General features: G+C 36.3%; 2 protein-coding genes across 2 annotated transcripts in view; one reads left to right on the top strand and one right to left on the bottom strand.

Annotated features, from left to right (window-relative positions):
• Window positions 1–589: 589 nt before the first annotated feature.
• NAP1L3 (nucleosome assembly protein 1 like 3) lies at window positions 590–3,206 on the bottom strand. Its single transcript, XM_058712294.1, has one exon. The coding sequence runs from the start codon at window positions 2,863–2,865 to the stop codon at window positions 1,438–1,440; it is 1,428 nt and encodes a 475-aa protein (XP_058568277.1). The 5' UTR covers window positions 2,866–3,206; the 3' UTR covers window positions 590–1,437.
• A 54-nt stretch (window positions 3,207–3,260) lies between these two features.
• FAM133A (family with sequence similarity 133 member A) overlaps window positions 3,261–25,706 on the top strand; it is a 55,190-nt gene continuing 32,744 nt past the window's right edge. The window contains 2 exon segments of the mRNA XM_058712295.1: window positions 3,261–3,423; window positions 4,199–4,268. The gene's annotated coding sequence lies outside the window, so the exon portion shown is untranslated.

Below are 25,706 nucleotides of genomic sequence, written 5' to 3' on the forward strand. Positions count from 1 at the left end.
ACCCTGTAACCAGTTGCATGGTATTGAAGAGGTGAAAGCCTGAGACACCTATTTAAAAAAAATGCCACATCTAAGAGTGTGACCTTCTCCCAAGTCAGGCAGAAGGTGGGCCTGGATCACTTGTTCATCCTAGGTCATTTGCCCATCCTACTTTTGGAAGTGAAAGCAACAGCTTATATAGATGTATTTTCTCAGTGAGGCACTCCTTCCCTTTTTCCCCTTCTGCTCTATCCCCACTACCTCCCATCCTTTTCATTCCCCACCCTCTTCCCTTTCCCCTCAAGCCCTTTCCCTTCTTTCTCCACTCTCCCTTCCCTTCCAACCACCCTCTTCTCCTTCCACCCTCCTCTCCCTCTTCCTTCTCCTTTTCCCTCTCCCTCTACCCTCTCTTTCTCCTCCTCCCCCTTAGCCTTCCTCCTCTGTCCCATTTCTCTCCAATCACTTGAATGTGTATCTTCCAAAGAAGAGCTAAGATCTGGGAAACAAATCAGAATATGAATAATAGTTATATATTTCTTAAATTTCCCCTTTTCTCAGTATTTTCCACTTTTTTGAGAAGACCTACATTTTTTATAATTAGGAAAAAATGTTAGATTTTTATAGCATGATACACTTTATTTGATATTTATTTTAGGATGCAATAGAACATGAAAAAATATCAAATGATATAAAGTGATCATCTTAGTGAAAGATAAAGTAGAACATATTACAAAGAAAATGTGGTTAGTAACCTCAGTTTACAATTACACAGTATGAGGAAACTTTTAAAAAATACCATGTCACTAACACTTCAGTGGTAAACAACTTAATTATTAATTTATAGACCACTATGTCACATAAATAAGCTCACAGTCATATCATATATGGTCTCGATGGACATTCTTAAATGTATGCTAATCTTTTTTAAGCAAATTTCACTGTTAAGCTGTTCTAGTTACTGTAAGTACCATATTTCTATAGCAAAGTAATGAAGGCACAGCTAGTGCAAGCAGATTTAAACTTTTAGTCTTCCAGGCTGGAAATAAAAAAAAAAAAAAAAACACTTGCATTGGTACTTCAGGAACTGTTTTTTTCAAGCAAATATTTGTCTCAATTGACAATTCTGACAGTTTTCACAGCTACATTCTAATAGGAACATGACAAAAAGACTTCACAAAAATCAGAACTTTATAGCACAAAATGAGCATGCTTTAGATAACTGACATTTATATATTTTGAAGAATATTACACTACAACAGGCTAGATATACTGATACTTAGACACTGTAAGACCATTTTCAGACTACCAAGAAAATATGAAAACACAAGACTATAAGGAATGCTAGTGTTGAGGTTATAGAGCAGCGCCCCCTTCCCATCTCGCCTAAGGCTATATAAACCTGCTTCACTTCTGCTTGAAGTTTTGAGATTCTTGAAAATTCTTTCAAGCAGCTTTTTTTTATTTTCGATATTTCCTGTTTCCATAATTTTTACTATCTTCATAGGTACATTTGACTTCTCCTGTATAGTAATAGATCGATTTCAGGATGACATTATCATGTAAAGTTTGACCAATTTCAAAGTCCTCATCGAGGATAGCATCTTCTCGTGGCTCTAGCTTTCCAATCTTAGGAATCTCAGGAGGGCTAAAGAAATTGAAGAATGATGCATTAGGAACCACTCTTGGCTGACTTTCAATTTCTCCAGTAGCAGTTGTTCGACTCTGGGTGGTTGTCACAGTAACATCCTTTCTTCTTCTCCAATCTATTTTACAGCCCTTGCAATCTTGGATTTCCCATCCCCAAGAGAAGAAGGGATCCTTGTGATCTGGTTTTGACTTTATTATATATGTCTTGGTCAGCACCTCATTTCTGAAGTATGGATTGGGTAGAAAATAAAATTCAAATGTGTAACTTATAGGCTGGCCAGGTTTTGAGAACTTTAGGCTAATATCTGACAAGAACTTCAGAATGGGTGCATCATACTTCTGAATCATGGGCCCGAGCTTGTCAACATTCTTTAAAACAGTCAGCCAATAGTCAGGAATGCCTTTAGGATCTTTTTTAGGCTTTCCCTTATGAGCTCTTTTAAGATTCACTCTTTCTTTAGGCCTGGCCTCAGGAATTCTTTTAGGAGCCTCTATTATGGCAGCCTTTGCCTTAGCTTCTGTTGCTCTAGTCTGTTCTTTATCTTCTGCCTTTACCTGAGGGTCTACTTTAGGGTCTTCTTTCACTTCAGGCTTTGTCCCCAGAAAATCTTTAGACTCTGCTTTTTCTTCAGCCTTTGTCTCAGGAATTTCTTTTGGAACCTCATTTTCTTCAGCCTTTACCTCAGGTTTTCCTTTAGGCTCGTTATCTTCTTCCTCACCCTCTAAAGCAGGCATTTCACTAGGGCTGTCTTCCTGCACCTCCTCATCACTGTTGAACACCTCATCCTCTGAATTCCACTCATATTCTTCTTCTGTAGGTTCATATTCTGCATTGATTATTTGAAATCGCCGATCGTATAGAGGCTTATTGAGTTCGGCATATTTTCTTTCGAGATCGTGAATTGCCTTTAAGAACAGGATGTCTACCTTGTCACATTCATCTTGAATATTTCTGAGCGCCTGCACACGATTTCTAACGGCCTGAGGCAGCCTATCCACGAAACTTTTACCCAAAGGAGCCCATTGTGCTCTTCTGGAAGGCCCAGATACCCTCCTCTTTCTATATAAGCGGCTGCGGCCGCTGCTGCTGCTGCTGCTGCTGCTGCTGCAACTAGTGCTGCTGCTAGAGCTACTACAGTCAGATTCCTCCCCAGAATCACTAGAGGAGCTAGCCATCTTCTCTTCAGCAACCCTTTGGGCGGCAGGTTCCAAAACCGTGTTAAGATCCGCTTCTGCCATTTTGCAACCCTGCAAACCTCTTAATGTGGTAACTACCGCTGAGACCGCGCGACCAGAGATGGGCAGAAAATGACTCACGGATGCTTGGGTGGCGGCGGCGAAGGCAGCAGTAGCGCAGGAAGGGGTTGGGCTGGGCTGCTGTGATCCCGCAGAGGTGGAAGCCGCAGTAGAGGCCTGGGCAAGAGCGGCGGTGGCAAGGACTCTCAAAGCAGCTGCGGCGGACAGAGGAGTGCCGCAGTCAAATGGCGCAGTGTAAGACCCCAAGATCTCTTCACGGTTTAGATCGCGAGCTCCCACCCCTTGCGGACCCACCTGCAGTGAATTTAGTTCCCAGTGTGCCTTTTAGCTCTCACCTCATTTGCTGGGCAAACTTGATTGACAATGTCTAACCTATTGAATGACCAAACGCACGCGCCGCTCTCCAGGCTCCGCCCACCTTCCCAGACGCTGCCTGGTAGCTGAGGCACACATTCGTGGAAGACGTTTATTTCCCCTGAAAATTATCTTTATAGTTTTATAATTCAAAAAATAAAAATAAAAAAAAAGCTTAGATATGAGGTAAAAATACTATCCATGGTTCCTAACAAGGGAAGAGGAGTATCTTTCTCCTATCATTTCATCCTGAATTCCCGTTTGGTTTGTCAGGAGCCTCTTGACAAAAATCTGTTTTTAAAAAATTGGATGAAAATACTTCAAATGGCATCATTGGGTAGTGTGAATATGTAATATATTTTTTTAAAACTATATCTAAATATCCTATTAGCGTGTATTTTTACACTGGAGAGAAAAGGGAGTCGTTTATTGGCAAAGGGGGGAGGGGCTAGAAAGCAGGCATATTGAGTTCCACCTTACAGTTTTTAGTAAGTACTATCTGTGGTGTTGGGCAAGCCTGATTTATATCCATCTACAAGGGTGGCGATGCTATGAGTCAGTTACACTATTTTTACTGTATTTCTTTTTTTTAAACTGGCATATAATATAGTCCAATCTTGCTGCCGATTTGCCTCTAGCTGTTCTCAAAGCTTGCAACAACCTTGTAGATGAAGTGCAAGGACATTCAGATGTTAAGTAGTGTTATTTAAAAGCAGACAGTTTGCTCTATACTTTTGTGGAGCAGTTTTCAATTCCATAAACAACAGCATGGGAAAGGGAATTTGTGCTGATGAAAGTGCATCCTCTGTCAGGGTATACTTTACAATGTCGTCTACCACCAGTTTCCTTCTAACATTGTAATATTCCGGCCACACTAAAGTATGATTTACCAGTCCAGTAATATGTAAATAAACTTTTGTAAAATGAGGTTTAAAAACAGGTATCTTATTTTTATTTACAGGATTGTTTTCTGCTACAGAACACCTCCCTTGGTACAACAAAAAAGACCAGTGTTTACTTTTCATTAAAAGGTAAGAAACATATTTAGCCCCTTTTTATGAATGACCACAATTACCTATCTATATTTGAATAAAAATTCACAGGATATATTAATAGTCTCTTAAAGAATTCATTGGAAGATACCTTGATCTTTCTGTGGAAGTAAAAACAAACAAAAAACCTAGACGTCATTTGATATACTAATGCAGAAAATAACCTAATTAATTAAATTCACTGTCTAAACCTACTCACAGAACACAAGTAGTAAATTAAAATATAAAATATGATGAATTATTCACTTCAAATGAGGAAACATTTTAAAGTTAGATTAATCTTTACATTACTTTTTTATTATAGAATTTGGGCTTTGTCATTTAGTCACATATTTTTAAAAAGTTAGGAAACACTTTCTATTTTGTAAATAAATTTACTTTTATTGTTTATTTTTGATCTTCAAGGTATATAAGCATTATAAAGAAAAAACAGTATATAAAATTCCAATGATGGTATATATACACAATCTTATCAACCAAATGATAACCATTTTTAACATTTTGGTGCATTTCCTCCCAGAAATTTCTCTGTACATCTACATACCTGCCTGTTTATATATACTGTTTTATCTATAAAACATATTTTGTTTTGTAATCTGCTCATTTATCAGTTGTGGCTATATTTTCATGGTAAATGATAAACACCTAATTTTAAAATAGATGCATATTCCATGGAAATGTTTATTTACTTAATATTTAACCATATTCCTGTTGTAGGGCAGCTACTTCCCACATCATTTTTCTACTAGCATACACATTTTTTTCCTACTATAAAAAAATTAGCCCTGGCTACCTACTGTATGCGCTCGTGAAAATTATGGGAATGCAGGAGTAAATTGTGTTCATTTTATTCTTTGACACATATTGCCAAACTTTTCTCTCCAGAAAAGTTATCACAGTTTACACTCCTCCAAACAATGCTAAGAGTTAATTTTGTCCTTCAACTAATATATTTTTGTGCCTGCTGTGTGTTAGGCACATGTGGTAGAGGATGGCAGTTTAATGGTGAATAAAACTTAACTGAGTGTGAGGGGTGCCTGGGTGTCTCAGTTGGTTAAGCTTCTGACTTTGGCTTAGGTTTCTCACAGGTTCATGAATTCAAGCCCCATAAGGGATTCTGTACTGACAGCTCAGAGCCTGGAGCCTGCTTTGGATTCTGTGTCTCCCTCTCTCTCTGCCCCTCCCCTGCTCTCTCTCTCTCTTCCTCTCTCTCTCTCAAAACTTAATAAACATTAAAAAATATTAAAAAAACTAAACTGAGTGTGTATTCTTTCATTTCATAATTTTAATCACAACATATACTATGGAAACAATTATTTAAGTCAGTGGGTTTATGCCATAAATATTGTCCTGAAACTTATTATTTTCATTTAAAATGATAGAGGGGCGCCTGGGTGGCTCAGTCGGTTAAGCGGCCGACTTAGGCTCAGGTCATGATCTCACGGTCCGTGAGTTCGAGCCCCGCAGCGGGCTCTGTGCTGACAGCTCAGAGCCTGGAGCCTGTTTCAGATTCTGTGTCTCCCTCTCTCTGACCCTCCCCCATTCATGCTCTGTCTCTCTCTGTCTCAAAAATAAATAAACGTTAAAAAAAATAAAAAATAAATAAAATGATAGATATCCTTTTTTAATGAATGCTCTTATATTTTGACAGTATGTTAAAGGTTTAATTTATATGTTAAATTTTGTATCATCAGGAATTAATATTTTGGATAAGTATTGAGTTAGGGATTCAAATTTTTTTTTTAAGTTTATTTACTTTGAGAGAGAAAGAGAGAGAGAGAGAATGAGTGGCAGAGGGGCAGAGAGAGAGAGAATCTGAAGCAGGCTCCCACACTGTCAGTAAAGAATTTGATGAGGGCCTTGATCCCATTAACCATGAGATCATGACCTGAGCCAAAATCAAGTTGGACGCTTAACCGACTAAGTCACCCAGCACCCCTCAAATATTTTTAAATATATTTTTATTAGCTAGCTAATTGTTTTGTGCTGTTTGTTTGGTAATCTCTCTGACTCATACTTATTTGAGATACCAACTCTATCATATTAACTAAAATGCTTGGTTCTGTTTCTGAATTCTGTTCTCTGATCTGTTGGCCATAATTTTTCTACAAACAACTAATGAGGTACTGGCAGGTTTTTTTTTGAAAACTTTATATTTTATGAAAATGATATGCATTGAAGAAAGGTTAGATAATATGTTGAAATCCAAACAAGAAAAGTAACTAAAAACACACTGAGAGTAATCACTATTCACATCTTTAATGAAAATCTCCAGATTAATTTCTTTTAAAAAATGTTTATTTATTTTGAGAGAGAGAGCATGTGAGTGGGAAAGGGGTTAGAGAGAGAATCCCAAGCAGGCTCTGTGCTGTCAGTGAGGAGCCGGATGCAGGGCTTGATCCCATGGAATTGTGTGATCATAACCTGAGCTGAAATCAAGAGTTGGACACTTAACCGACTGAGCCACTCAGGTGCCCCTCCAAATTAATTTCTTATCATTATGTATTTGTATTTCTTAGGTTAGTGGTAAGATTCAATGTCTTTTCATATTTTTATTGTCCATTTGAGAAATGCCTACTCATACCCTTCACTTGCTTTTCCACTGAATTAAGAAAGAAATTAATCAGTGGTGAGATCCTACAGGTTAAATAATTATGGTCTTGATTTAAAACAACTGTGACTCACTTAGAAAATATCTCTGTTCTGACTTATAATATTGGACAAATGTGACTTAACTAAAGCTTTTATTTTAAATTACTCAATTTCATTTTAAATTGTCATCTAAATAATGTCTTTCAAGAATTCGTGCTTAATCACACTGATCAAAGAAGTTTGAAATGAAACAGAGAGAATAAAAAGAGAAAAACTTGTAAAAAATCTCATACAAAGATAATATATTAATGAACTATTTTGATTTTTCTATTTGTAAGTATTTTTTTCCCAAGCCAAAGACTATTGGTGACTTCTAACTACAGTGCTCTACTTTTGATGTGTATGCACTACCTTAGGTATCTTATAACACACTTTTATTTGTGTAGCTTTTTTGTCTATTGTTAATTTTATTATAGCAGTTTCCTAAAAGAAAATAAGTATTTTATTTATATAATGAACTTAATGTATGCATTATAGCATATATTTTCTATAGTGAATATTTTTATAAGTATTCTAGTATATAATATGCTTATTTTTTTTAATAAAGCTATCTTTAGTTGCATAGTGATATGTTCACCGTTTCATTATTTTATGACATTCTTTTTTGGGGTCAAATATTCATACTTCTACATGAAATGATGCTTAACACAGAATCTATTGGTATATTCAGGCTGAACATGGCTCTTTGACATCTGTTTATATCTTCCCTGTTATGAACATATATACAACCCCAACTATCATGCCTGTCACACAAACACATGTATGTAATACACAATAAGTGTTACAGAATTATCTTTGTTGTAGATATTTAAAAAGCCAAGCATTGCAATTTCATTTATTGGTGGACTTTTTTGTTGCTGTTGTTCTTGTTCATCTAGACAGATTTTATCTGAACATATAAGTTAATTCTCTCTCTATATATATATATTTATTTATTTATTTCTGAGAGAGTGCTCACTCATGCATGTACCCATGCTTGTGCATGAGCAGGGGAGGAGCAGAGGGAGAGGGAGAAAGAATCTTAAGCAGGCTCAGCATGGAGCCTCACACGGGGCTCAATCCTATGACTCTGGGATCTTGACCTGAGCCAAAATCAAGAGTTAGATGCTCAACCAGCTGAGCCACCCAGGTGCCCCTAAGGTAATTCTTTTTAGAAACAATTTTATTGAACTATAATAGATACAACTGTACATACAGTGTATAATATGATGTTTTAATAAATCTGTACACCTGTGAATTCATCACCACGGTCAAGAAAATGAAAATTTTTATCACCCCCAAAAGTTTCATTATGCCTCTCCTTGTCTCTACCTTGGCAACTACTGATCTACTCTGTTTCTATAGACTAGTTTGCACTTTCTAGAATGTTATATAATAGACTAGTTTGCACTTTCTAGAATATTATATAAATGAACTGAGGAGTCACATGCTATGTTTATGTTTAACTTTTTAAGAATTAACTGTTTTCCAAAGTGGTTGTACAATTTTGCATTCATATCAGAAATGCCAACACTTGGTACCGTTGGTCTTTTTAAATTTAGCAATTTTAATAGGTATGTAGTAGCATCTCATTGTGGTTTTACTTTGCATTTCCCTAATGACTGATGATGTTAAACACCTTTTTTGTAGTGATTTACCATCCACATAACTTCTTTGGTGAACTGTCTATTCATATATTGCCCATTTTTCTATTGGGTTCTGGTCTTACTATCGAGATTTGAGAATTCGTTATATACTCTGGATACAAGTCCTTAGGAGATAAAAGCTCTGCAAGTATTTTTTACCAATCCATGGATTTTATTTTTATTCTCTTAACAGTACATTTTGTAGCTTTTCAGAGAACAGAAGTTTGTAATTTTGATAGAGTCCAATTTATCATCTTTTTTTTTCCTTTTATGAACCATGTTTTTGGTGTCATCTCTAAGAAATCTTTGCTTATCCCAAGATCACTAAGACATTCTTCTATGCTCTTTTAGAATTTTTATGCTTAGTTTCACATTCAGATCAGATCTATTTTTGTACGTGGTACAAGATATGGATTGAAATTCTTTTTTTTTTTTTTTACATATGGACATCTAGTTGTCCCACCATCATTTGTTGAAAAACTATCCTTTCTCTACTGAATTACCTTTGTATCTTCATCAAAAATTGTCAATATATGTGTGGGTGTATGTTGGGCTCTCTATTCTGTTCCATTGTGTGCTTATTTTAACTTCCTAATTTGTAAATATTTGTTAGCTATATTTATATTTGGGAGGGAATGAGAACCAAATTGTGGGATAATAGAATTTCATGATAGTGGAGACAATTACAGTAGCTAGGTCTTCATCCTTGGCCTTTCATTTCTGCTCCCAAATATCTGAGAGAAAAGGAAAATAACAGCAATGTTAACCTAGAAAACAAATCAAAACAAGAAGCAGAAATGCTTTTCTATTTTGTGGAGTTGCCAGTGTATGGATGTCTACAGCCCAGCCACAGGAATGGTAGCTAGCATTATTCAAGAGCACGAATAATGCCTGTGCTTTTCTCAACCTTTGATAAGAAAGATCTCCTTGTTAAATGTAAGTAGAAAGCATTTTCAAGCTATTAATAAATTATAATTAAAGACAGGATTGTTATGAATAATTGGTTATTATTTCATACTGTGAGTTTCAAAGCAAAATTATCTCATTCCATACTCATTCCTAAAATAAGGACACACACAAATGAGTAGAGTATGGCATATAGCTATAAAATTTGATTTTTAAGGGAAATATTTGTGAATTACATTTCTGGCATTATAGCCTTAACTTCATGGTGTTTGAAAGGGCACTTACAATTAATGCAATGGCAGAGTAGGTGAATCAGTTACTAATTTGGATATTGTTCTAATGCTAGTTTTCAACTTAACAATAGCATACATGTTCAAAAACGTAAATTCACATTGCAGAGGAACACTTTTACAAGGGCATTCAAGGATCTTTTTCCAATGGTGCTCATTTGAAGAATTCTCACATTAAAACTCAAATAAAGCAAATCTTTTTTATTGCAAGTTTGGAAGCATTTTATTTAGTGGTACTAAAAACGGAGGGGGTTACCTAGGTGGCTCAGTTGGTTAAGCAACCGACTCTTGGTTTTGGCTCAGGTCATGAACTCATGGTTCATGGATTTGAGCCATACATAGGGCTCCACTCTGATAGTACAGAGCCTGCTTGGGATTCTCTCTTTCCCCTGCTCTCTCTGCCCGTCACCCACTTACTCTCTCTATATCTCTCAAAATAAATAAATAAACTTTAAATTTTTTTAAAGCAGGAAAATTTTTGAAGGATTTAAATGTCTTTGCATGTATATATGACCACAATAACTATTTTTAAATTTTTCATTATATTTGGACAATGTAGAACAAGCCCAAATGGATATTCTCTGCCAAATTTTATCCAGAATACCCAGATATATTTAATTAATTTGATTTAGTGCATCCTCTGAGGAAAAACGAGTCTTATGATACTGCAAATATTCCTGCTGGCAGGAACAAATACATGTTCCAAAGGTGATGGTCATTTTTGTATCAAACAACATACATGCAATTCACAAAAACCTTTTTTAGAGTATAAAGAGGAGAATCCCAATAATCATCAAACCTTAGCATTTGATTTCCTTACTGAGACATTATGACCAGATTGTTAGTGTAGGTGCTGGAGTCAGAATTGCTGGGCTTGAATCCTTTTTTTTTTTTTTTCTCTTACTAGTTGCATTAGATATTGGACAAGCTACCTCACTTGTATTACTTCTGTTCTCCCTCTCTAAAATGGGGCTAAGAATGGGACATAGAACTACAATTCAATATTGTTTACTACTTTTTGTATTATTATTTATCAAGGTAGTGTTTTAAAGAAACCTTTCTTAGTATATAGTCTCAAGCCACTCAGCATTTCTATGAAGTCAGTATGCTGTGACTTCTATTATGGAAGCAGCATAGGAATCTACAAATATGAATTTTCCATCTATAATATGCATGAAAGTAGAAATTTCATGGATATTGGCAACTCCTTGATATTAATAATAGTATTAGATCTTGATAGTTCTAAGGACAAATAGCCACTCGTGGTGGTTGGCATTATCTGCCTACAGAAGGTCTCCTGTTATTTCAAAGGAAGAAAAATCAGAACGACACAAATAAAATTCCAAACCAAATATTGTTTTAATATTTTACACCTCACACAGCATCCTTTCTTTCTTGAGAGCTTTTAAACTTCCCAACAGCCCTAAATTACTCAATCTTCATTACCTAAACCTCAAATTTATATCTCATGTTTATTTTTGATGCCATTTATTTTTTATTCCATTATAAAGATTAAGAATATAATATTTGCATACAATTAACTACATATATATGAAAATATAATAAAGTAATTCCCAATGTCTTAGTGACTTCTATTCTTAATATTAATAACATTTTTTTAACTTTTTATGTGGTTAGAGTACTATGCATTGTGACAATTTTAAATATCCACCAAATGCCTTAGATTTTCCTATTTTTTTCATCTTGTTTAGAGTAATGGTCTCAAGCCTAACTCACAGCTGTGTGAAAATATTATCCTTGTTGGAGGTGGAAGAGATTTTAGAAATCATTTAGCCCAATAACCATATACATATTGGGGAAACTGAGGCCTTCCCTTTTGGATGGACATTCTGTGTGTTTCCAGGTATTTTTCACTACAAGCAACACTTTTACAAACATTATTACATATTCAAAAAGTCATTTCCACATATGTTAATGATTTTGGGTTAGGACAGATTAAGGAATAAAGAAAGGTCCTCTAATAATGGGTAACTATACTAAGCATTATGTAGTAGTAAGTGTTCATAGTTGTCACTAAATAATAACTAACTTTATCATTTTCAATGTATCAAACACTGAACCAAGCACTTTACTTTTACTATTTCATTTTAATGAACCCACTGAAGAATTCATTATCATCCTCATATTGTATTATCCTCATATCATCCTTAGTGTCCTCAATGAGAGCACTAAGACTTTAAGTGAATAACTTTCCCAAGGTCACATAGTTTATAATCAGAAGAGCCCAGATATAAAACCAGATGGTTTGACTCCTGCATTAAATTATTATTCTACCATCTTTTTTTAAGTTTGTAAAAAAAGTTTATTTATTTATTTTAAGAGAGAGGGAAAGAAAGAGAGGGGCAGAGAGAGTGTAAGGGAGAGAATTCCAAGCAGGCTCTACAGTAGCAGTGTGGAGCCCAACATGGGGCTTGAACTCACGAACCATGAGGTAATGACCTGAGCTGAAACACTTAACCCACTGAGCCACCCAGAACCCCTTTACTCTACCATCTTTAAAGAACCGAAGTGAATGAACTCTTGAACAGAGGTGCTCAAACTGTATTTAAATGACAGCCGTGGCCACTCTTCCCTTCCTCTGGTAGTAGTTATGTTTTTATTATTTGAATACCTTTAAGGGCACTAGTCCTCAAGTTCCTCTGATTCATGCATGAGTTTTGGATTGATCTGAGAGTATACTAGAACAAGCTAATTTAATGAAAAAGATGGTTTTCATTAGTTCTAACATGCCTGATGACTTTATTTGGTTAACAACCAAACACTAGGAAGGCAGAGCTTAAAATAAATGCCAGTGTATCCAATCCATAATTAAATGAAAAACACCCTAGGAATTTTTCCACTTAAGTATCCTTGTTGCAGAGGAACCTATACTTTAGGAGCTTGAAGGTATGATCTGAAGCTACCCATTGATAGCAAGAAACTCTTAATATCTATACATTTTAACTATAAATTTATTTTCAATATTTGTTGTATATTCTTTAATTTATTGACATTAGTTTTTATGTAAAACAAGATTTCCTGTCCCTGAGTAAACTGACACCCAGGAAGATGTGTTATGATGATCCAATCAATTTTCCTGTGAGTTTCAGTCTCACAGGGACTGAAGAGACTGCTTGACTGCCTTTTCCTCATTGTATATTCCTGCCTCCTTTGTCGTAGATTAGTTGGCTGTATAAGTATGGGTTTATTTCTGGGCTGTCCATCCAGTTGCATTGATCTATGTGTCTATTTTTGTACCAGTGCCATATTGTTTTCATTATGAGAGCTTTATAGTTTATCTTGAAATCTGAAATTGTGATGTCTCCAGTTTTGTTTTTCTTTCTCAAGGTTGCTTATTAATTTGGGGTCTTTTGTGGTTCTATACACATTTTAGTGTCATTTGATTCGGTTTTGTGAAAGATTCTGTTGATATTTTGGTAGGGAATGCATTGAAACTATAGATTTCTTTTGGTAGTATGGACATTTTAACAATATTAATGCTTTCAAACCGTGAGCATGGAGTATCTTTCCATTTGTTTGTGCTGTACTTAATTTCTTTCATCGGTGCTTTATATTTTTCAGATACAGTTCTTTCACCTCCTTGGTTAAGTTTATTCCTAGATATTTTATTGTTTTGGTGCAATTAAAATGGAATTATTTATTTAATTTCCCTTTTTCGCTGCTTCATTATTAGTGTATAAAACCCTAATGATTTATAGGTATTAACTTTGGATCCTACAACTTTACTGAATTCATTTATATTACTTCTAGTAGTTTTTTTGTGGATTCTGTAGGATTTTCTATGTATTAGTATCATGTTATCCACAACTGGTGACCCTTTTTTTAATGGTTTTTTTTTTTTTTTTTTTTTTTGAGACAGAGACAGATAGAGCATGAGCAGGGGAGGGGCAGAGAGAGAGGGAGACACAGAATCCGAAGCAGACTCCAGGCTCAGAGCTGTCAGCACAGAGGCCGATATGGGGCTGGAACTCTGGACTGTGAGATCATGACCTGAGCTGAAGTCGGATGCTTAACCAACTGAGCCACCCAGGTGCCCCACAACTGGTGAAACTTCTTTCCCCATATGAATGCCTCTTTTTTTTTTTTTTTTTGAATGATTGCTGTGAAGACTTCCAATACTAGGTTGAATAAAAGTGGCAAAAATGGACATCCTTGTCTTGTTCCTGATCTTAAAGGAAAAGCTCTCAGATTCACCATTGATATTAGCTGTGAGTTTTTCATATACACCTTTATTAGATTGAGGTATGTTCCCTCTAAACCCACTTTAATGAGAGTTCTTACCATGAATGAGTGTGGTATTTTGTCAAATGCTTTTTCTGCACCTATGTAGATGATCATATGATTTTTATCCTTTGTTTTGTTGATGTGGTATGTCACATTGATTGATTTGTGAATATTGAACCATCCTTGCATCCCAGGATAAATCTCATTTCATCATGGTGAATGATCCTTTTAATGTATTGTTGGATTTGGTTTGCCAATATATTTTGAGGATTTTTGCATGCATGTTTATCAGACATATTGGCCTGTAGTTTTCCTTTTTTGTGGTGTCGTTCTGGTTTTGTTATAAAGGTAATGCTGGCCTCACAGAATGTACTTGGAAGCTTTCTTTCCTCTTCTGTTTTTTGGAATAGTTTGAGGAGAATAAGGTATTAACTCTTTAAATTCAGAATTCTGGGGCGCCTGGGTGGCGCAGTCGGTTAAGCGTCCGACTTCAGCCAGGTCACGATCTCGCGGTCCGTGAGTTCGAGCCCCGCGTCAGGCTCTGGGCTGATGGCTCGGAGCCTGGAGCCTGTTTCTGATTCTGTGTCTTCCTCTCTCTCTGCCCCTCCCCCGTTCATGCTCTGTCTCTCTCTGTCCCAAAAATAAATAGAAAATGTTGAAAAAAAAAATTTAAAAAAAAAAAAAATAATAAATAAATAAATAAATTCAGAATTCCCCTGTAAAGCCATCTGGCCCTGGACTTTTGTTTGTTGGTAGATTTTTGATTGGCGATTCAATTTCTTTGCTGGTTATCAGTCTATTCAAGTTTTCTATTTCTTCCTGTTTCAGGTTTGGTAATTTATATGTTACTAGGAATTTAATCCATTTTTTCCAAGTTGTCCAGTTTGGTGGCATATAATTTTTTGTAGTATTCTCTTATTATCCTTTGTATTTTTGTAGTGTCAGTTGTTACTTCTTTTACTCATTTCTGGTTTTATTTATTTGGGTCCTTTCTCTTTTTTTGTTGATGAGTCTGGCTAAGGGTCTATCAATCTTGTTTATCTTTTCAAAGAACCAGCTCTTGGTTTCATTGATTTTGTTTTGTTTTGTTTTGTTGTTTTTGGTTTGTTTGTTTTTTGTCTCTATGTAATTTATTTCTGCTCTGACCTTTGTTATTTCCTTCCTTCTGTATACCTTGGGCTTTGATTGTTCTTTTTTTCCTAGTTCCTTTAGGTGTAAGTTTAGATTGTTTATTTGAGCTTTATCTTATTTCTTAACTAGGGCTGTGTTTCTTTTTATTCTCTCTTCAAACTGCTTTTGCTGCATCCCAGAGTTTTTAGAACATTGTATTTTCATTTGTCTCAATGTATTTTTTTAATTTCCTCTTTGATTGTTTATTGACCTATTTTTTAGTATCATGTTTAGCCTCCATGTGTTTGTGATTTTTTTCGTTTTTTTTCTTGTGATTGCTTTCTAGTTTCAAAGCATTGTGGTTAGAAAAGATGCATCGTATGATTTCAATCTTCTTAATTTTATTGAGGCTGGTTTTGTGGCCTTACATGTGATGTATTCTGGTAAATGTCCCATGTTCACTGGAAAAGAATGTGTATTCTGTTGTTTTGAGATGGAATGCACTGTAAATATCTGTTATGTACATCTGGTCTAATGTGTCATTCAAAGTCAGTGCTTACAGGGCACTTGGGTGGCTCAGTCGGTTAGGTGGCTGACTTCAGCTCAGGTCATGATCTCATAGTTTGTGAGTTTGAGCCCCATGTCAGGCTATGTGCTCAGAGCCTGGAGCCTGCTTCAGGTTCTGTGTCTCCCTCTCTCTTTGCTGCTTCCCCACTCACACTCTGTCTCTGTGTCTCTCAAAACAGAATAAACATAACAAAAAAAACTCTCTGCTTACTTATTGGTTTTCTGCTTGGTTGATGTATCCATTGATGTAAGTGGGGTATTAAAGTCCCCTACTATTATTTTATTACCATCAATCTCTCTTTTTATGTTTGTTAACATTTGCTTTGTGTATGTACATGCTCCAGTGTTGGGTTCAGAGATATTTACAAGTGTTCTATCCTCTTTTTGGATTGATCCCTTTATCATTAAATATTGTCCTTATTTTTTAGTGTTTATTTTAAAGTCTGATTTGTCTGATCTAATTATTGCTACTTTAGCTTTGTTTATTTATTTTTTTGGCTTCCATTGAGGTGAGTCTCTTATAGGCAGCATATAGATGGGCCTTGCTTTTTTATGCACTTTGTCACCCTATGTCTTTTTATTGGAGCATTTAGGCTATTTACATTTAAAGTAACTATTAGTTATTTGTTTTCTGGTTGTTTTATAGTTCTTCTCTACCCATTTTCTTTTCTTTCTTTCTTTGTGATTAATGAGTTCCTGTAGTGTTATGTTTGGCTTTCTTTCTCTTTATTTTTTGTATATCTATTATAGGTTTTGGGTTTGTCATTTCCATGGTTTTTCATTTCAATGAGGTTCATACATAACATCCCAAGTATATAACTCTCTATATTAATTTGATGGTCTTTTGAGTTCAAACACATTCAAAAGAAGTTCTTTTTTACTCCTTCCATGTTTTATGTATATGCTATCTTATTTTACATATTTTCACTCATGATTTTCTTGTATCTAATTAATTATGGCAATTTCTTTTCCATTTAAATTAGTCCTGGCACTTGGGTCAGGGCACCTGGGTCACTCAGTCAGTTAAGCCTCTGCCTTTGGATCAGATCTTGATGTAATATTTCATTAGTTTGAGCCCCACATCATGCACTCTGCTGTCAGTTCAGAGCCCACTTCAGATCCTCTGTCCCCTCTCTCTCTGCCCCTCCCCCATTCATGCTATCTCTCTCAGATAAATGTTTAAAAAAGTTTAAAAATGTAAATAAATCCCTTTAAAATTTCTTGTAATCCTGGTTTAGTGGTGATAAACCCCTTTATCATTTGTTTGTCTGATTTGTTCTTCAAACCTGAATGATCACCTTATGGGTAGTATATTCTTGGTTGTAGTGTTTTTTTTTTTTTTTCTCCTTTCCGTACATTGAATATATCATGCCACTCCCTGGTGACATGCAAAATTTCTGCTGAAATATCAGCTAATAGCCTTATAGGATGTTCCTTGCAGGTGACTTCATGCTTCTCTCTTGCTGCTTTAAAAATTCTCTGTTTATCTTTAACCTTTGATATTTTAATTATTATGTGTCATGGTGTGGACCTTTTTTGGATTTGCCTTTTTGCAACTCCCTGTGTTTCTTGAACCTGGATGTTTATGTTCTTTACCAGGTTAAGGAACTATTATTTTTATTTTAATTAATTAATTAATTAATTAATTTTATTTATTATTTATTATTTATTCAAATAAGATTTCTACCTCTTTCTCTTCTTCTTCTTCTGGGACCCCTATAATGCAAATGTTTCTTTGCTTGATGTTATCCAAGGGATCTCAACCTATCCTCACTTTTTTTTTCACTCTGTTCTCACTTTGTTGTTCAACTTTTATGCTTTCCATTACTCTGTTTTCCAATCACTGATTCATTCTTCTGCATCTGGTAATCTATAGTTAATTCCCTCTAGTATGTTTTGTATTTCAGTTATGGTGATCTTCGACTAACATTGGTTCCTTTCTATATTCTTTATCTCTTTTTTGGTAGTCTCACTGAGTTCTTCCACTCTTCTTTCCAGCCTCGTGAACATCTTTACAATCATTATTTTAAATTCTTTATCAGGCATATTGCTTTCTGTTTCATTTACATCTTTTTCTGAGGTTTTGTCTTGTTCTTTCTTTTGGAGCATATTCCTCTGTCTCCTCATTTTCCTTGACTTTCTCTGTTTGTTTCAATGGATTAGGTGGAACAGCTACTTCGCCTAAACTTGAAGGAATGGCCTAGTGTATGGTCATCCCCTATGTAGACTATGCTTGGTTACTTTTGCTAGCTAGCTGGATCTATAGTGTGCATCGGCTGGGGGTCATAGGACTCCACTCAGCAGACATTCTGGCAGCACAATTAAAGCTGATGTGTACAGTTTAGTGTGCTCCTTTGGCTCTCCATGCAGCAGGTACCCTGGTAAGACAGCTAAGGCTAAAGAGGACATAAGCTGGGATATCTCAAGGATCTACATGCAGAGAGCACCTTGGCAGTATAGCTGAAGCTAAAGTGATGTTATCTGGGACATCCTGGAACTCTCCACCCAGAGGGTGCCCTGGTGAGGTGGCTGATACTGAGGCACATTGTGGGCCATCACATCCTAGGGATTTCCATGCAGCAGGCACCCTGGCAGGACAACTAAAGCTGAAGTAGATGAAAGGTGGGGGATCCTGGGGCACTCCATGCTGGGAGTACCCTGGTGGAGCTGCTGAAGCTGAGTTGGTGAGCAGGCTGGGAGCACCTGGAGCTCTCCATGCAGAGGGTACTCTGGATACAAACTGGGGTATCCCATGTATTCTGTGCAAGGGGTGCCCTGGCAGAATTTCTGGAGCAAGGTAGTATACAAGTAAGAAGTCCCTGTGCTCTCTGTGCAGAGGATTCCCTGGCAGGATAGTTAAAACTAAAGTGGGTGCATGCTGGCGGTACCCAGGGTTCTATGAACAGAGGGCATTTTGGCAGGATACCTGAAACTGAAGTGAGTGTAAACTGGGATGTTCCAGGACTCTCTGCATAGAGGGTTCCATGAAGTGGTATATAGAGCCAAGGCACTGTATCATTCAGGAGGTTCTGGGCTGCTCTGTGCAGGGGGAACCCTGGAACAACAGCTAAAGCTAAAGTGAGCATGGGCTACTGTGGCCCCTGGGCTCTCTGAAAAAATGTGCCCTGGCAGGACAAGTGAGGCTGAAGTGGTTGCAAGCCAGGGTGTCCCATGGCTCTCTGAACTGAGGGCAACCTGACAGGACAGCTGAAGCTAAATTAGGTGCAGGCTAGGATGCTCAAGGTGCTCAATGCAGGAGGTGCCCTTGCCTGGCAACTGGAACTGAGGCTGGTATGTACAGGAGTGTTCTAGGGCACTTCATGCAGGGGGTGCCCTGGCAGAGTGGCTGGAACTGATGCAGAAAAGGGCCAGAAATTCCCAGGTTACTCCATACAGTGTCTTCCTGGCAGGGCAGCTGGGTCTCAAGGGGACATCAGCCAGGTGGCTCTAGAGCACTCTGCTTCGGGGGTGCCTTCGCAAGCCTTCTGAAGCCAAAGTGGTATAGGCCTGGAGATGGTCCAGGGTTCTTTACACCTGTTTCACCTTGGCATGAAAGCTGGGGCTACAGAGAGTGCTAACCAGGGGTACCCTGGTGTGCACTGCCTTGTAGCCACCTTGGTGGGATGGCTGTGGCTGGTGTGGACTAGGGACCCAAGGGTCACTGAGGTGGCAGGCCAGTTTGGGTGCCTGTAATGTGCTTTCAAGGTGGGGGTGGAAGTGTAGGCAGCTTTCCCTGCCATTCTGGTAGAGTTCTAAGGCTGGCTCTATTGTATGCTATTTGCTCTATTAAACCGTGGCTTTTTTCTGTGCCTCAGTGTGACCAGGGCTGGTGTCGGCTTGTGGACCTGGGGTTTGCTGAGGTGGCAAGCCAGCTATGGTGATAAGTTCCTACTCCAGTATCCATTTTTAAGGTGGAGAGAGAGCATAAACCCATGTCGCTGCTCAATCCCGCTGACCTGTAGTGTATTCCTGCAGGTCCTCTGCTGTTTGGCAGAATTCTGGGGTTGACTTTTTTATATGCTAGTTGTGTTTTTTAAACCCAAGGCTTTTTTTTATTGTGCCCAAGGACATAGGAATCTGTTCTCAGCCCCTCAGTACTATCCCACCCCAATGAAATTCACAAGGTAGAGGGTTGGGGTTCCCTTTGTTACCATGTCTCTGTCTCTCTTGCTGTTCTTTTTTTTTTTGTCATTCTATCTTTTGTTGTACAGAAGCTGTTCAGTTGACCCTCAGTTGTTCAAGAGGAATTGTTCTATAAATAGATATAATGTGGTGTGTTCCATGGTTGAGGTGGATTCAGAGTCTTCCTACGTTGCCATCTTGGGCTGGATCCCCCCTCTAAGTTTTTTTGTTTTTGTTTTTTTTCATTCAAATCATTTTCTCTTGTTTTGAAATTCATCTCATTTTTCCTATTTACTTGTACAGCTATTTTTAATGTTGAAAATGTCTCTTACTTTTAGTGACTTATGTTGCGTAGAAAACGAAGATCATGAGTAGATCAACCATTCTTTGACAACTTTATTTTTATCTTTATGAGAAAAAATAAGCTATTTCCTATAAATATCGGTTTGGATTTTTGATATTTTTTTTTCCTGTGGGTTTGTGATAACTTGAAACTTCAATCCATAAAACGTTGCTTGCTCATAAAATCACTAGGCACATTGCATTTTTTTTCTGCAAAGGATGTTTATATATTTTAGGTGCAAATGGTTTACATTTGCTTATAAGTTTATAGTATGAGTATACTAAGAGATTCTGTTTAGTTCAGTAAAAGACATATGCTTATGGGACTGAAATTTGAAATTACTCCACTGAAGTTATGCAAGTAATGGGATGTACATTTCAGAGAGATAGCTATCACAACTGATAAAGTATTCAAGTTACTATTTCCTTCTCTACTGTCTTGCATTCCAACTGTTATTTCACTGTTTCAGACTGCTGTCATTTCCCATCTGGATTATTTACCTCTTCTTTGTCATTTATTTTACTACCTCAGGCTCTCTTGCTTCCCTTCAAAGTATATTCTGCTGTGAAACTAACCTTTCTAAAATTCTATTTTATATACCCTTATTGAAAATTGCACTGAATCCCCATTGCAGGGCAGAATAGCGTAAGGAAAAGAACACCAGCTTTGGAGCCAGACGGATTAGAGTTTGAATCTTGGTCCCACCATGTAACCTCTAGTAGGTAATTTTATTGAATTTAGATTCCAGAGTCAAACATAACTACATTTGCTACTTGCTAGCTATATGACCTTGGGATTTTATTTAATCTCATTAATCCAGTCTCCTTATCAGTGAAATGTGGAAAATAATGTATATCAATTAGGGCTTTTGAGTTGTAAGCAACATAAACTAGTGCTGGTTGTCTTACTCAAAATTTGATTCATTGGAAAAAATAACATGGTCTTACAAATTCTGTGGAAGGCTAATGAATCAGGTCCGGGAATAGACAGGAACTGAAATAGCTTTGGATACCTAGGAAGCAGAAAACATAAGGTTTTCATAACCAGTATTGTCTAACCATGATGTTGAGGATGAGATAAACTGGAGCTTCAGTCATTTTCAATTTAATTGTCCCTTCACTATGGGAGTGTAAGACTTCTAGTTATAGTCCCACTGGACTCTTCTCAAAGGAAAATCAGTACTATGAGACTGAAAAAATGGATGCCTGATATCCAGCACATAACAAATGCCCACTATGCATGTAAACCACCAGTCACATAGATGCTCAGTAAATGGCTATTTTAACAAGACAAAGTCTAGACAACTTAGTCAGGCATTCATGGTCATTCACTTTCTGTCATCAAACTGCCTTTTCAAACTTAATTTTCCCCTGAATCCTCTGCAAACCATTAATATCCAGCTCTGTCCTTCTTACTCAGTCCATTTTCCCTGTCTGAAATGCTCTCAACCTCTCTCACTTTTTAGTAATATCCTATTTATCTCTTTTAAAGCTTAGTTTAGCTCTTTTTTCTGATTCCTGAATCACTGGTTTTCTTTTTCTCATTTTCTCTTAATCATGTATTATTTCTTGACATCTTTTTTGAATAGTGGTTTTGTACTATCTAACCCATCTTGTGCCTTTTTTCTCCTATCTAGATTGTAACTCCTTGAGAAGAGAGATGATGTATCATATTTTCTTTGTTTCCTTGATGGCATTTAACCCAGTATCATGCACATAGTAAGTGCTCATAAACTTCTGGTAAATGGATACAAGAATATGAATTATTAATTTCAATCAATGTTCATTTAATGATCACACACTCTATACTCAGCAGCGTGGTGATTGTTTTGAGGGTGCAGAAAAAAGATAAAAACTGTAAAGTTGCCTTTGATAAAGCTTGCAGTTTAATTTAGGAGAGAAAAAAGATAAGAACATGAAGCACCTCAAGAGCAATTATATTAATAAATAAAAACTATCATGTGAAAATGTTTGATATCCACACTAAGAGTATAAGAATATATAAAAAGCAGGAATTAACTAGATAGATGTGAGGGACAAGCAGATTGCCTTGTCTAGGATGAAGGGTTCATGTTGGAAAATAATAAAAGATAGTATTAGAGAACACAGGGTTGGGGAAGTATTTGAAAAATAAATTTATAAATTTAGAGGGAACAGCAATAGCTTCACTAAATGGAATGAAGTTTATTTACATAATGGAACATTAATCTGCTACCCACAGTGATGATTATTTAGTGACTTAGAAATATGATCAAAATATAGTATTCAGCCACAAAAACAGGTTACAAAATATTATGTACATGAATTTATTTTTTTAAATAAAGGGCATAAAAACACATCAAAATATCTGGAATTATAATCAACAAGGTACTAATTATAGTTGGATGTAGGTGGTATACTCCATGGTTGCTTTTTAAAATTTTTCCAACAGATATATTTGGTTGACAGAAAAAAAAATATGTACACGTATACTTAAAAGTACTGTAGGTTTTGGGGCACCTGGATGGTTCAGTTGTTTGAGCATCCAACTCGTGATTTAGGCTCAGGGCATGATCTCATGGTTCATGGGATCAAGCCCCACAATGGGGTTTTTGCTGACAGTGTGGAGCCTGCTTGGAATTCTCTCTTTCCCTCTCTCTCTGCTCCTCCCCTGCTTGTGTTCTCTCTCTCTCTGTCAAAATAAATACATAAACTTAAAAAAAAAAAATTAAAAAAAGTACTATAGGTTTTCCATCCTTAGTGCTTTTACCTTTCCATGGCAGCCAATTCAGATTTTCCATTCTTTTAATTCAGTGATATTTACATCTAGATATTCACCTTTATCTGCTTAAGTAAACATAGTCAAGTCTTAATATCACTGAGCCTCAGTTCATGATAAATATAGAAATCTGGACTCCAGACTCCAAAGTCTCGAAAATCCCTTTGACCCATGATACACTACGATCTTATAAATATTCATGGAAATATTCTGAATAAATCAATGGCACTGACAACTAAAAAAAAAGTACTATAGGTTTTCAAGGACATAATATAAAAGATAATAATTGAGGGAGATTGCTTTAACATCTTTATATAAGGCTCTAAAGCCATCAAGACATGCTAGGATTCTTGATTAGATAGTGGAAAACTTAAGAAACGCTTTGGGGAAAAATTAGTTTGACTAAATTTTCAATTTAATTTGGGGATTAAGGTAGTGAGACTGCCTTCAGTCAAATGAGGACTTTAAGATACAAAACAGATGAACATAAGGGAAGGAAAGCAAAAATAATATTAAAAACAGGGAGGGGGACAAAACATAAGGGACTCTTAAATACGGAGAACAAACAGAGGGTTACTGGAGCAGTTGTGGGAGGGGGGGATAGGCTAAATGGGTAAGGGGCATTAAGGAATCTACTCCTGAAATCATTGTTGCACTATATACTAACTTGGATGTAAGTTAAAAAAAAAATAAAATAAATAAATAAATAAATAAATATTATTTTTTTAAATATATACTTTTAAGTAGTATGGATGTGTTCATGAAAACAACCCCAACCAACTATTACAGAAGCTCAGAAAAATTATGTAATGATGGGATTAGACAAGGATGAATATTTTCATTTGGAGACTGAAAGTGCTGCAAATGTGATACTTAAAGCATAACTGAATGTACAGGAGATTAAAAAAAAACTTTCATTGAATCAATAAATTAACAGTTAAAAGAAAAGTCAAAAAAGGCAATGAGACTGAAAATAACACTGAAGTTGTGAGAAATACAGAACAGATATAAGTAACACTAATAGTTATGAGAAAATTGAGGTTCACGAAAATTTGTTGAGGTAAAAGGTAGAGAAGAGTTTGTTAACTTTTGCAAGCAGTATGATAGGTAACTGGATATATGAGAATTAGAACTCGGAAAAGGGCTTAGCAGTCAAGGCCTACATATAGGAGATAAAGGATTGTGATTCATTGGTGTGTAAGGAGTGTTAGTCTAGATGGAGAAATTACAAAAATTAGTACATACAGTAGGCCTAAAGAAAGACAAATGAAGGAGTGCCTGGGTGGCTCAGTCAGTTAGGTGTCTGGCTCTTGATTTTGGCTCGGGTTATGATCTCATGGTTGGTGGGATCGAGCCTTGCATCCAGCTCTGTGCTGACAGCACAGAACATGGTTGGGACTCTCTCTCTCTCTCTCTCTCTCTCTCTCTCTCTCTCTCTCTGTCTCCTTCCCCCTCCCGTCCCCCCTTCTCTTTTTCTCTCAAAATAAAGAAATAAACATTATGAAAGAAAGCCAAATGGAGGCCTTAAAGTACACCAAATGCTTCCATTTACTATATTCCTGTATTTTTAAACATATTTATTAATTTTTTAATGTTTATTTACTTTTGAGAGAGAGAGAGAGCACAAGTGGGAGAAGGAAAGAGAGTGAGAGAGACAGACAGACAGACAGACAGAATCTGAAGCAGGCTCCAAGGCTCCAGGATGTCAGCGGAGAGCCTGACGCAGGGCTAAACTCACAAACCGTGAGATCAGGACCTGAGCCAAAGTCAGACACTTAATGGACTGAACCACCCAAGTGCCCCTCAACAAATTTATTAAAATGTAATCTACATACTATAAAATTCATGCTTATTGGTGTTTAATTCAATTATTTCTGTAAATTAATACATTTGTTCAACCATACCCCTCTTAAGCAAAAACTCTTCTGTTTTCTGTCTGTAAATTTGCTTTTTGTGTACATTTCATATAAATGGAATCATACAATATATGGTCCATTGTGTTTAGTTTCTTTTACTGTTTTTAAAGTATATCCTTGTTGTAGCATGTATCATTAGCTTGTTCCTTTTAATTAATAGGTGATGGATATTTGGATTTTTCCAGTTTTTGCTATTATGAGTAATGTTATTATGAATATTTATACATGTCTCTCTGTGGACATATACTTTCATTTCTCATGGTTAGATTCCTAGGAGTAAAATTGATGATATTTGTGTAGTAAATTAATTTGTGTTTAACTTGCTAAGAAACCGCCAAAATATTTTCCAGAGTGTCCTTACCATTCCCACCAGCAGCGCACAAGTGGTCCACTTTCTCGCCATCCTCCTTAGCATTTGGTATCATTTGTTTTTTTGATTCTAGCCATTCTGGTGGATATGTAGCAGTTTCTTGCTGGAGTTTTGATTTACATTTTCCTAATGGCTAATGATGTTGCATATCTTTTCACGTCTTATTTTAGCCGTCCATATATCTTCTTTGGTAGAATGTGTATTTGAATTATTTGCCCATTTTTTAAATTGGGTTTTTTCTTCCTAATAATTATTGAGTTGTATTATTCAAATATTCTCTATATAAGTCCTATATCAGATTTGTGATTTGCAAAAACTTTCTTCTAGTCTGTGGCTTGTATTTTTATTTTCTTATTGATGACTTTGAAGAGCAAAAGTTGATAAAGTCTAATTTTTCATTTTTTTTCTTCTATGGATCATACTTTTAATATTGTATATAAGAATTCTCTGCCCTACCCAAAGTCATACTTTTTTTCTTCTGGATTTTCTTCTAGAAATTTTATAGTTTTAGTTC

The sequence above is a fragment of the Neofelis nebulosa genome, chromosome X (genome assembly GCF_028018385.1).
Source record: "Neofelis nebulosa isolate mNeoNeb1 chromosome X, mNeoNeb1.pri, whole genome shotgun sequence".
Taxonomy (NCBI): domain Eukaryota; kingdom Metazoa; phylum Chordata; class Mammalia; order Carnivora; family Felidae; genus Neofelis; species Neofelis nebulosa.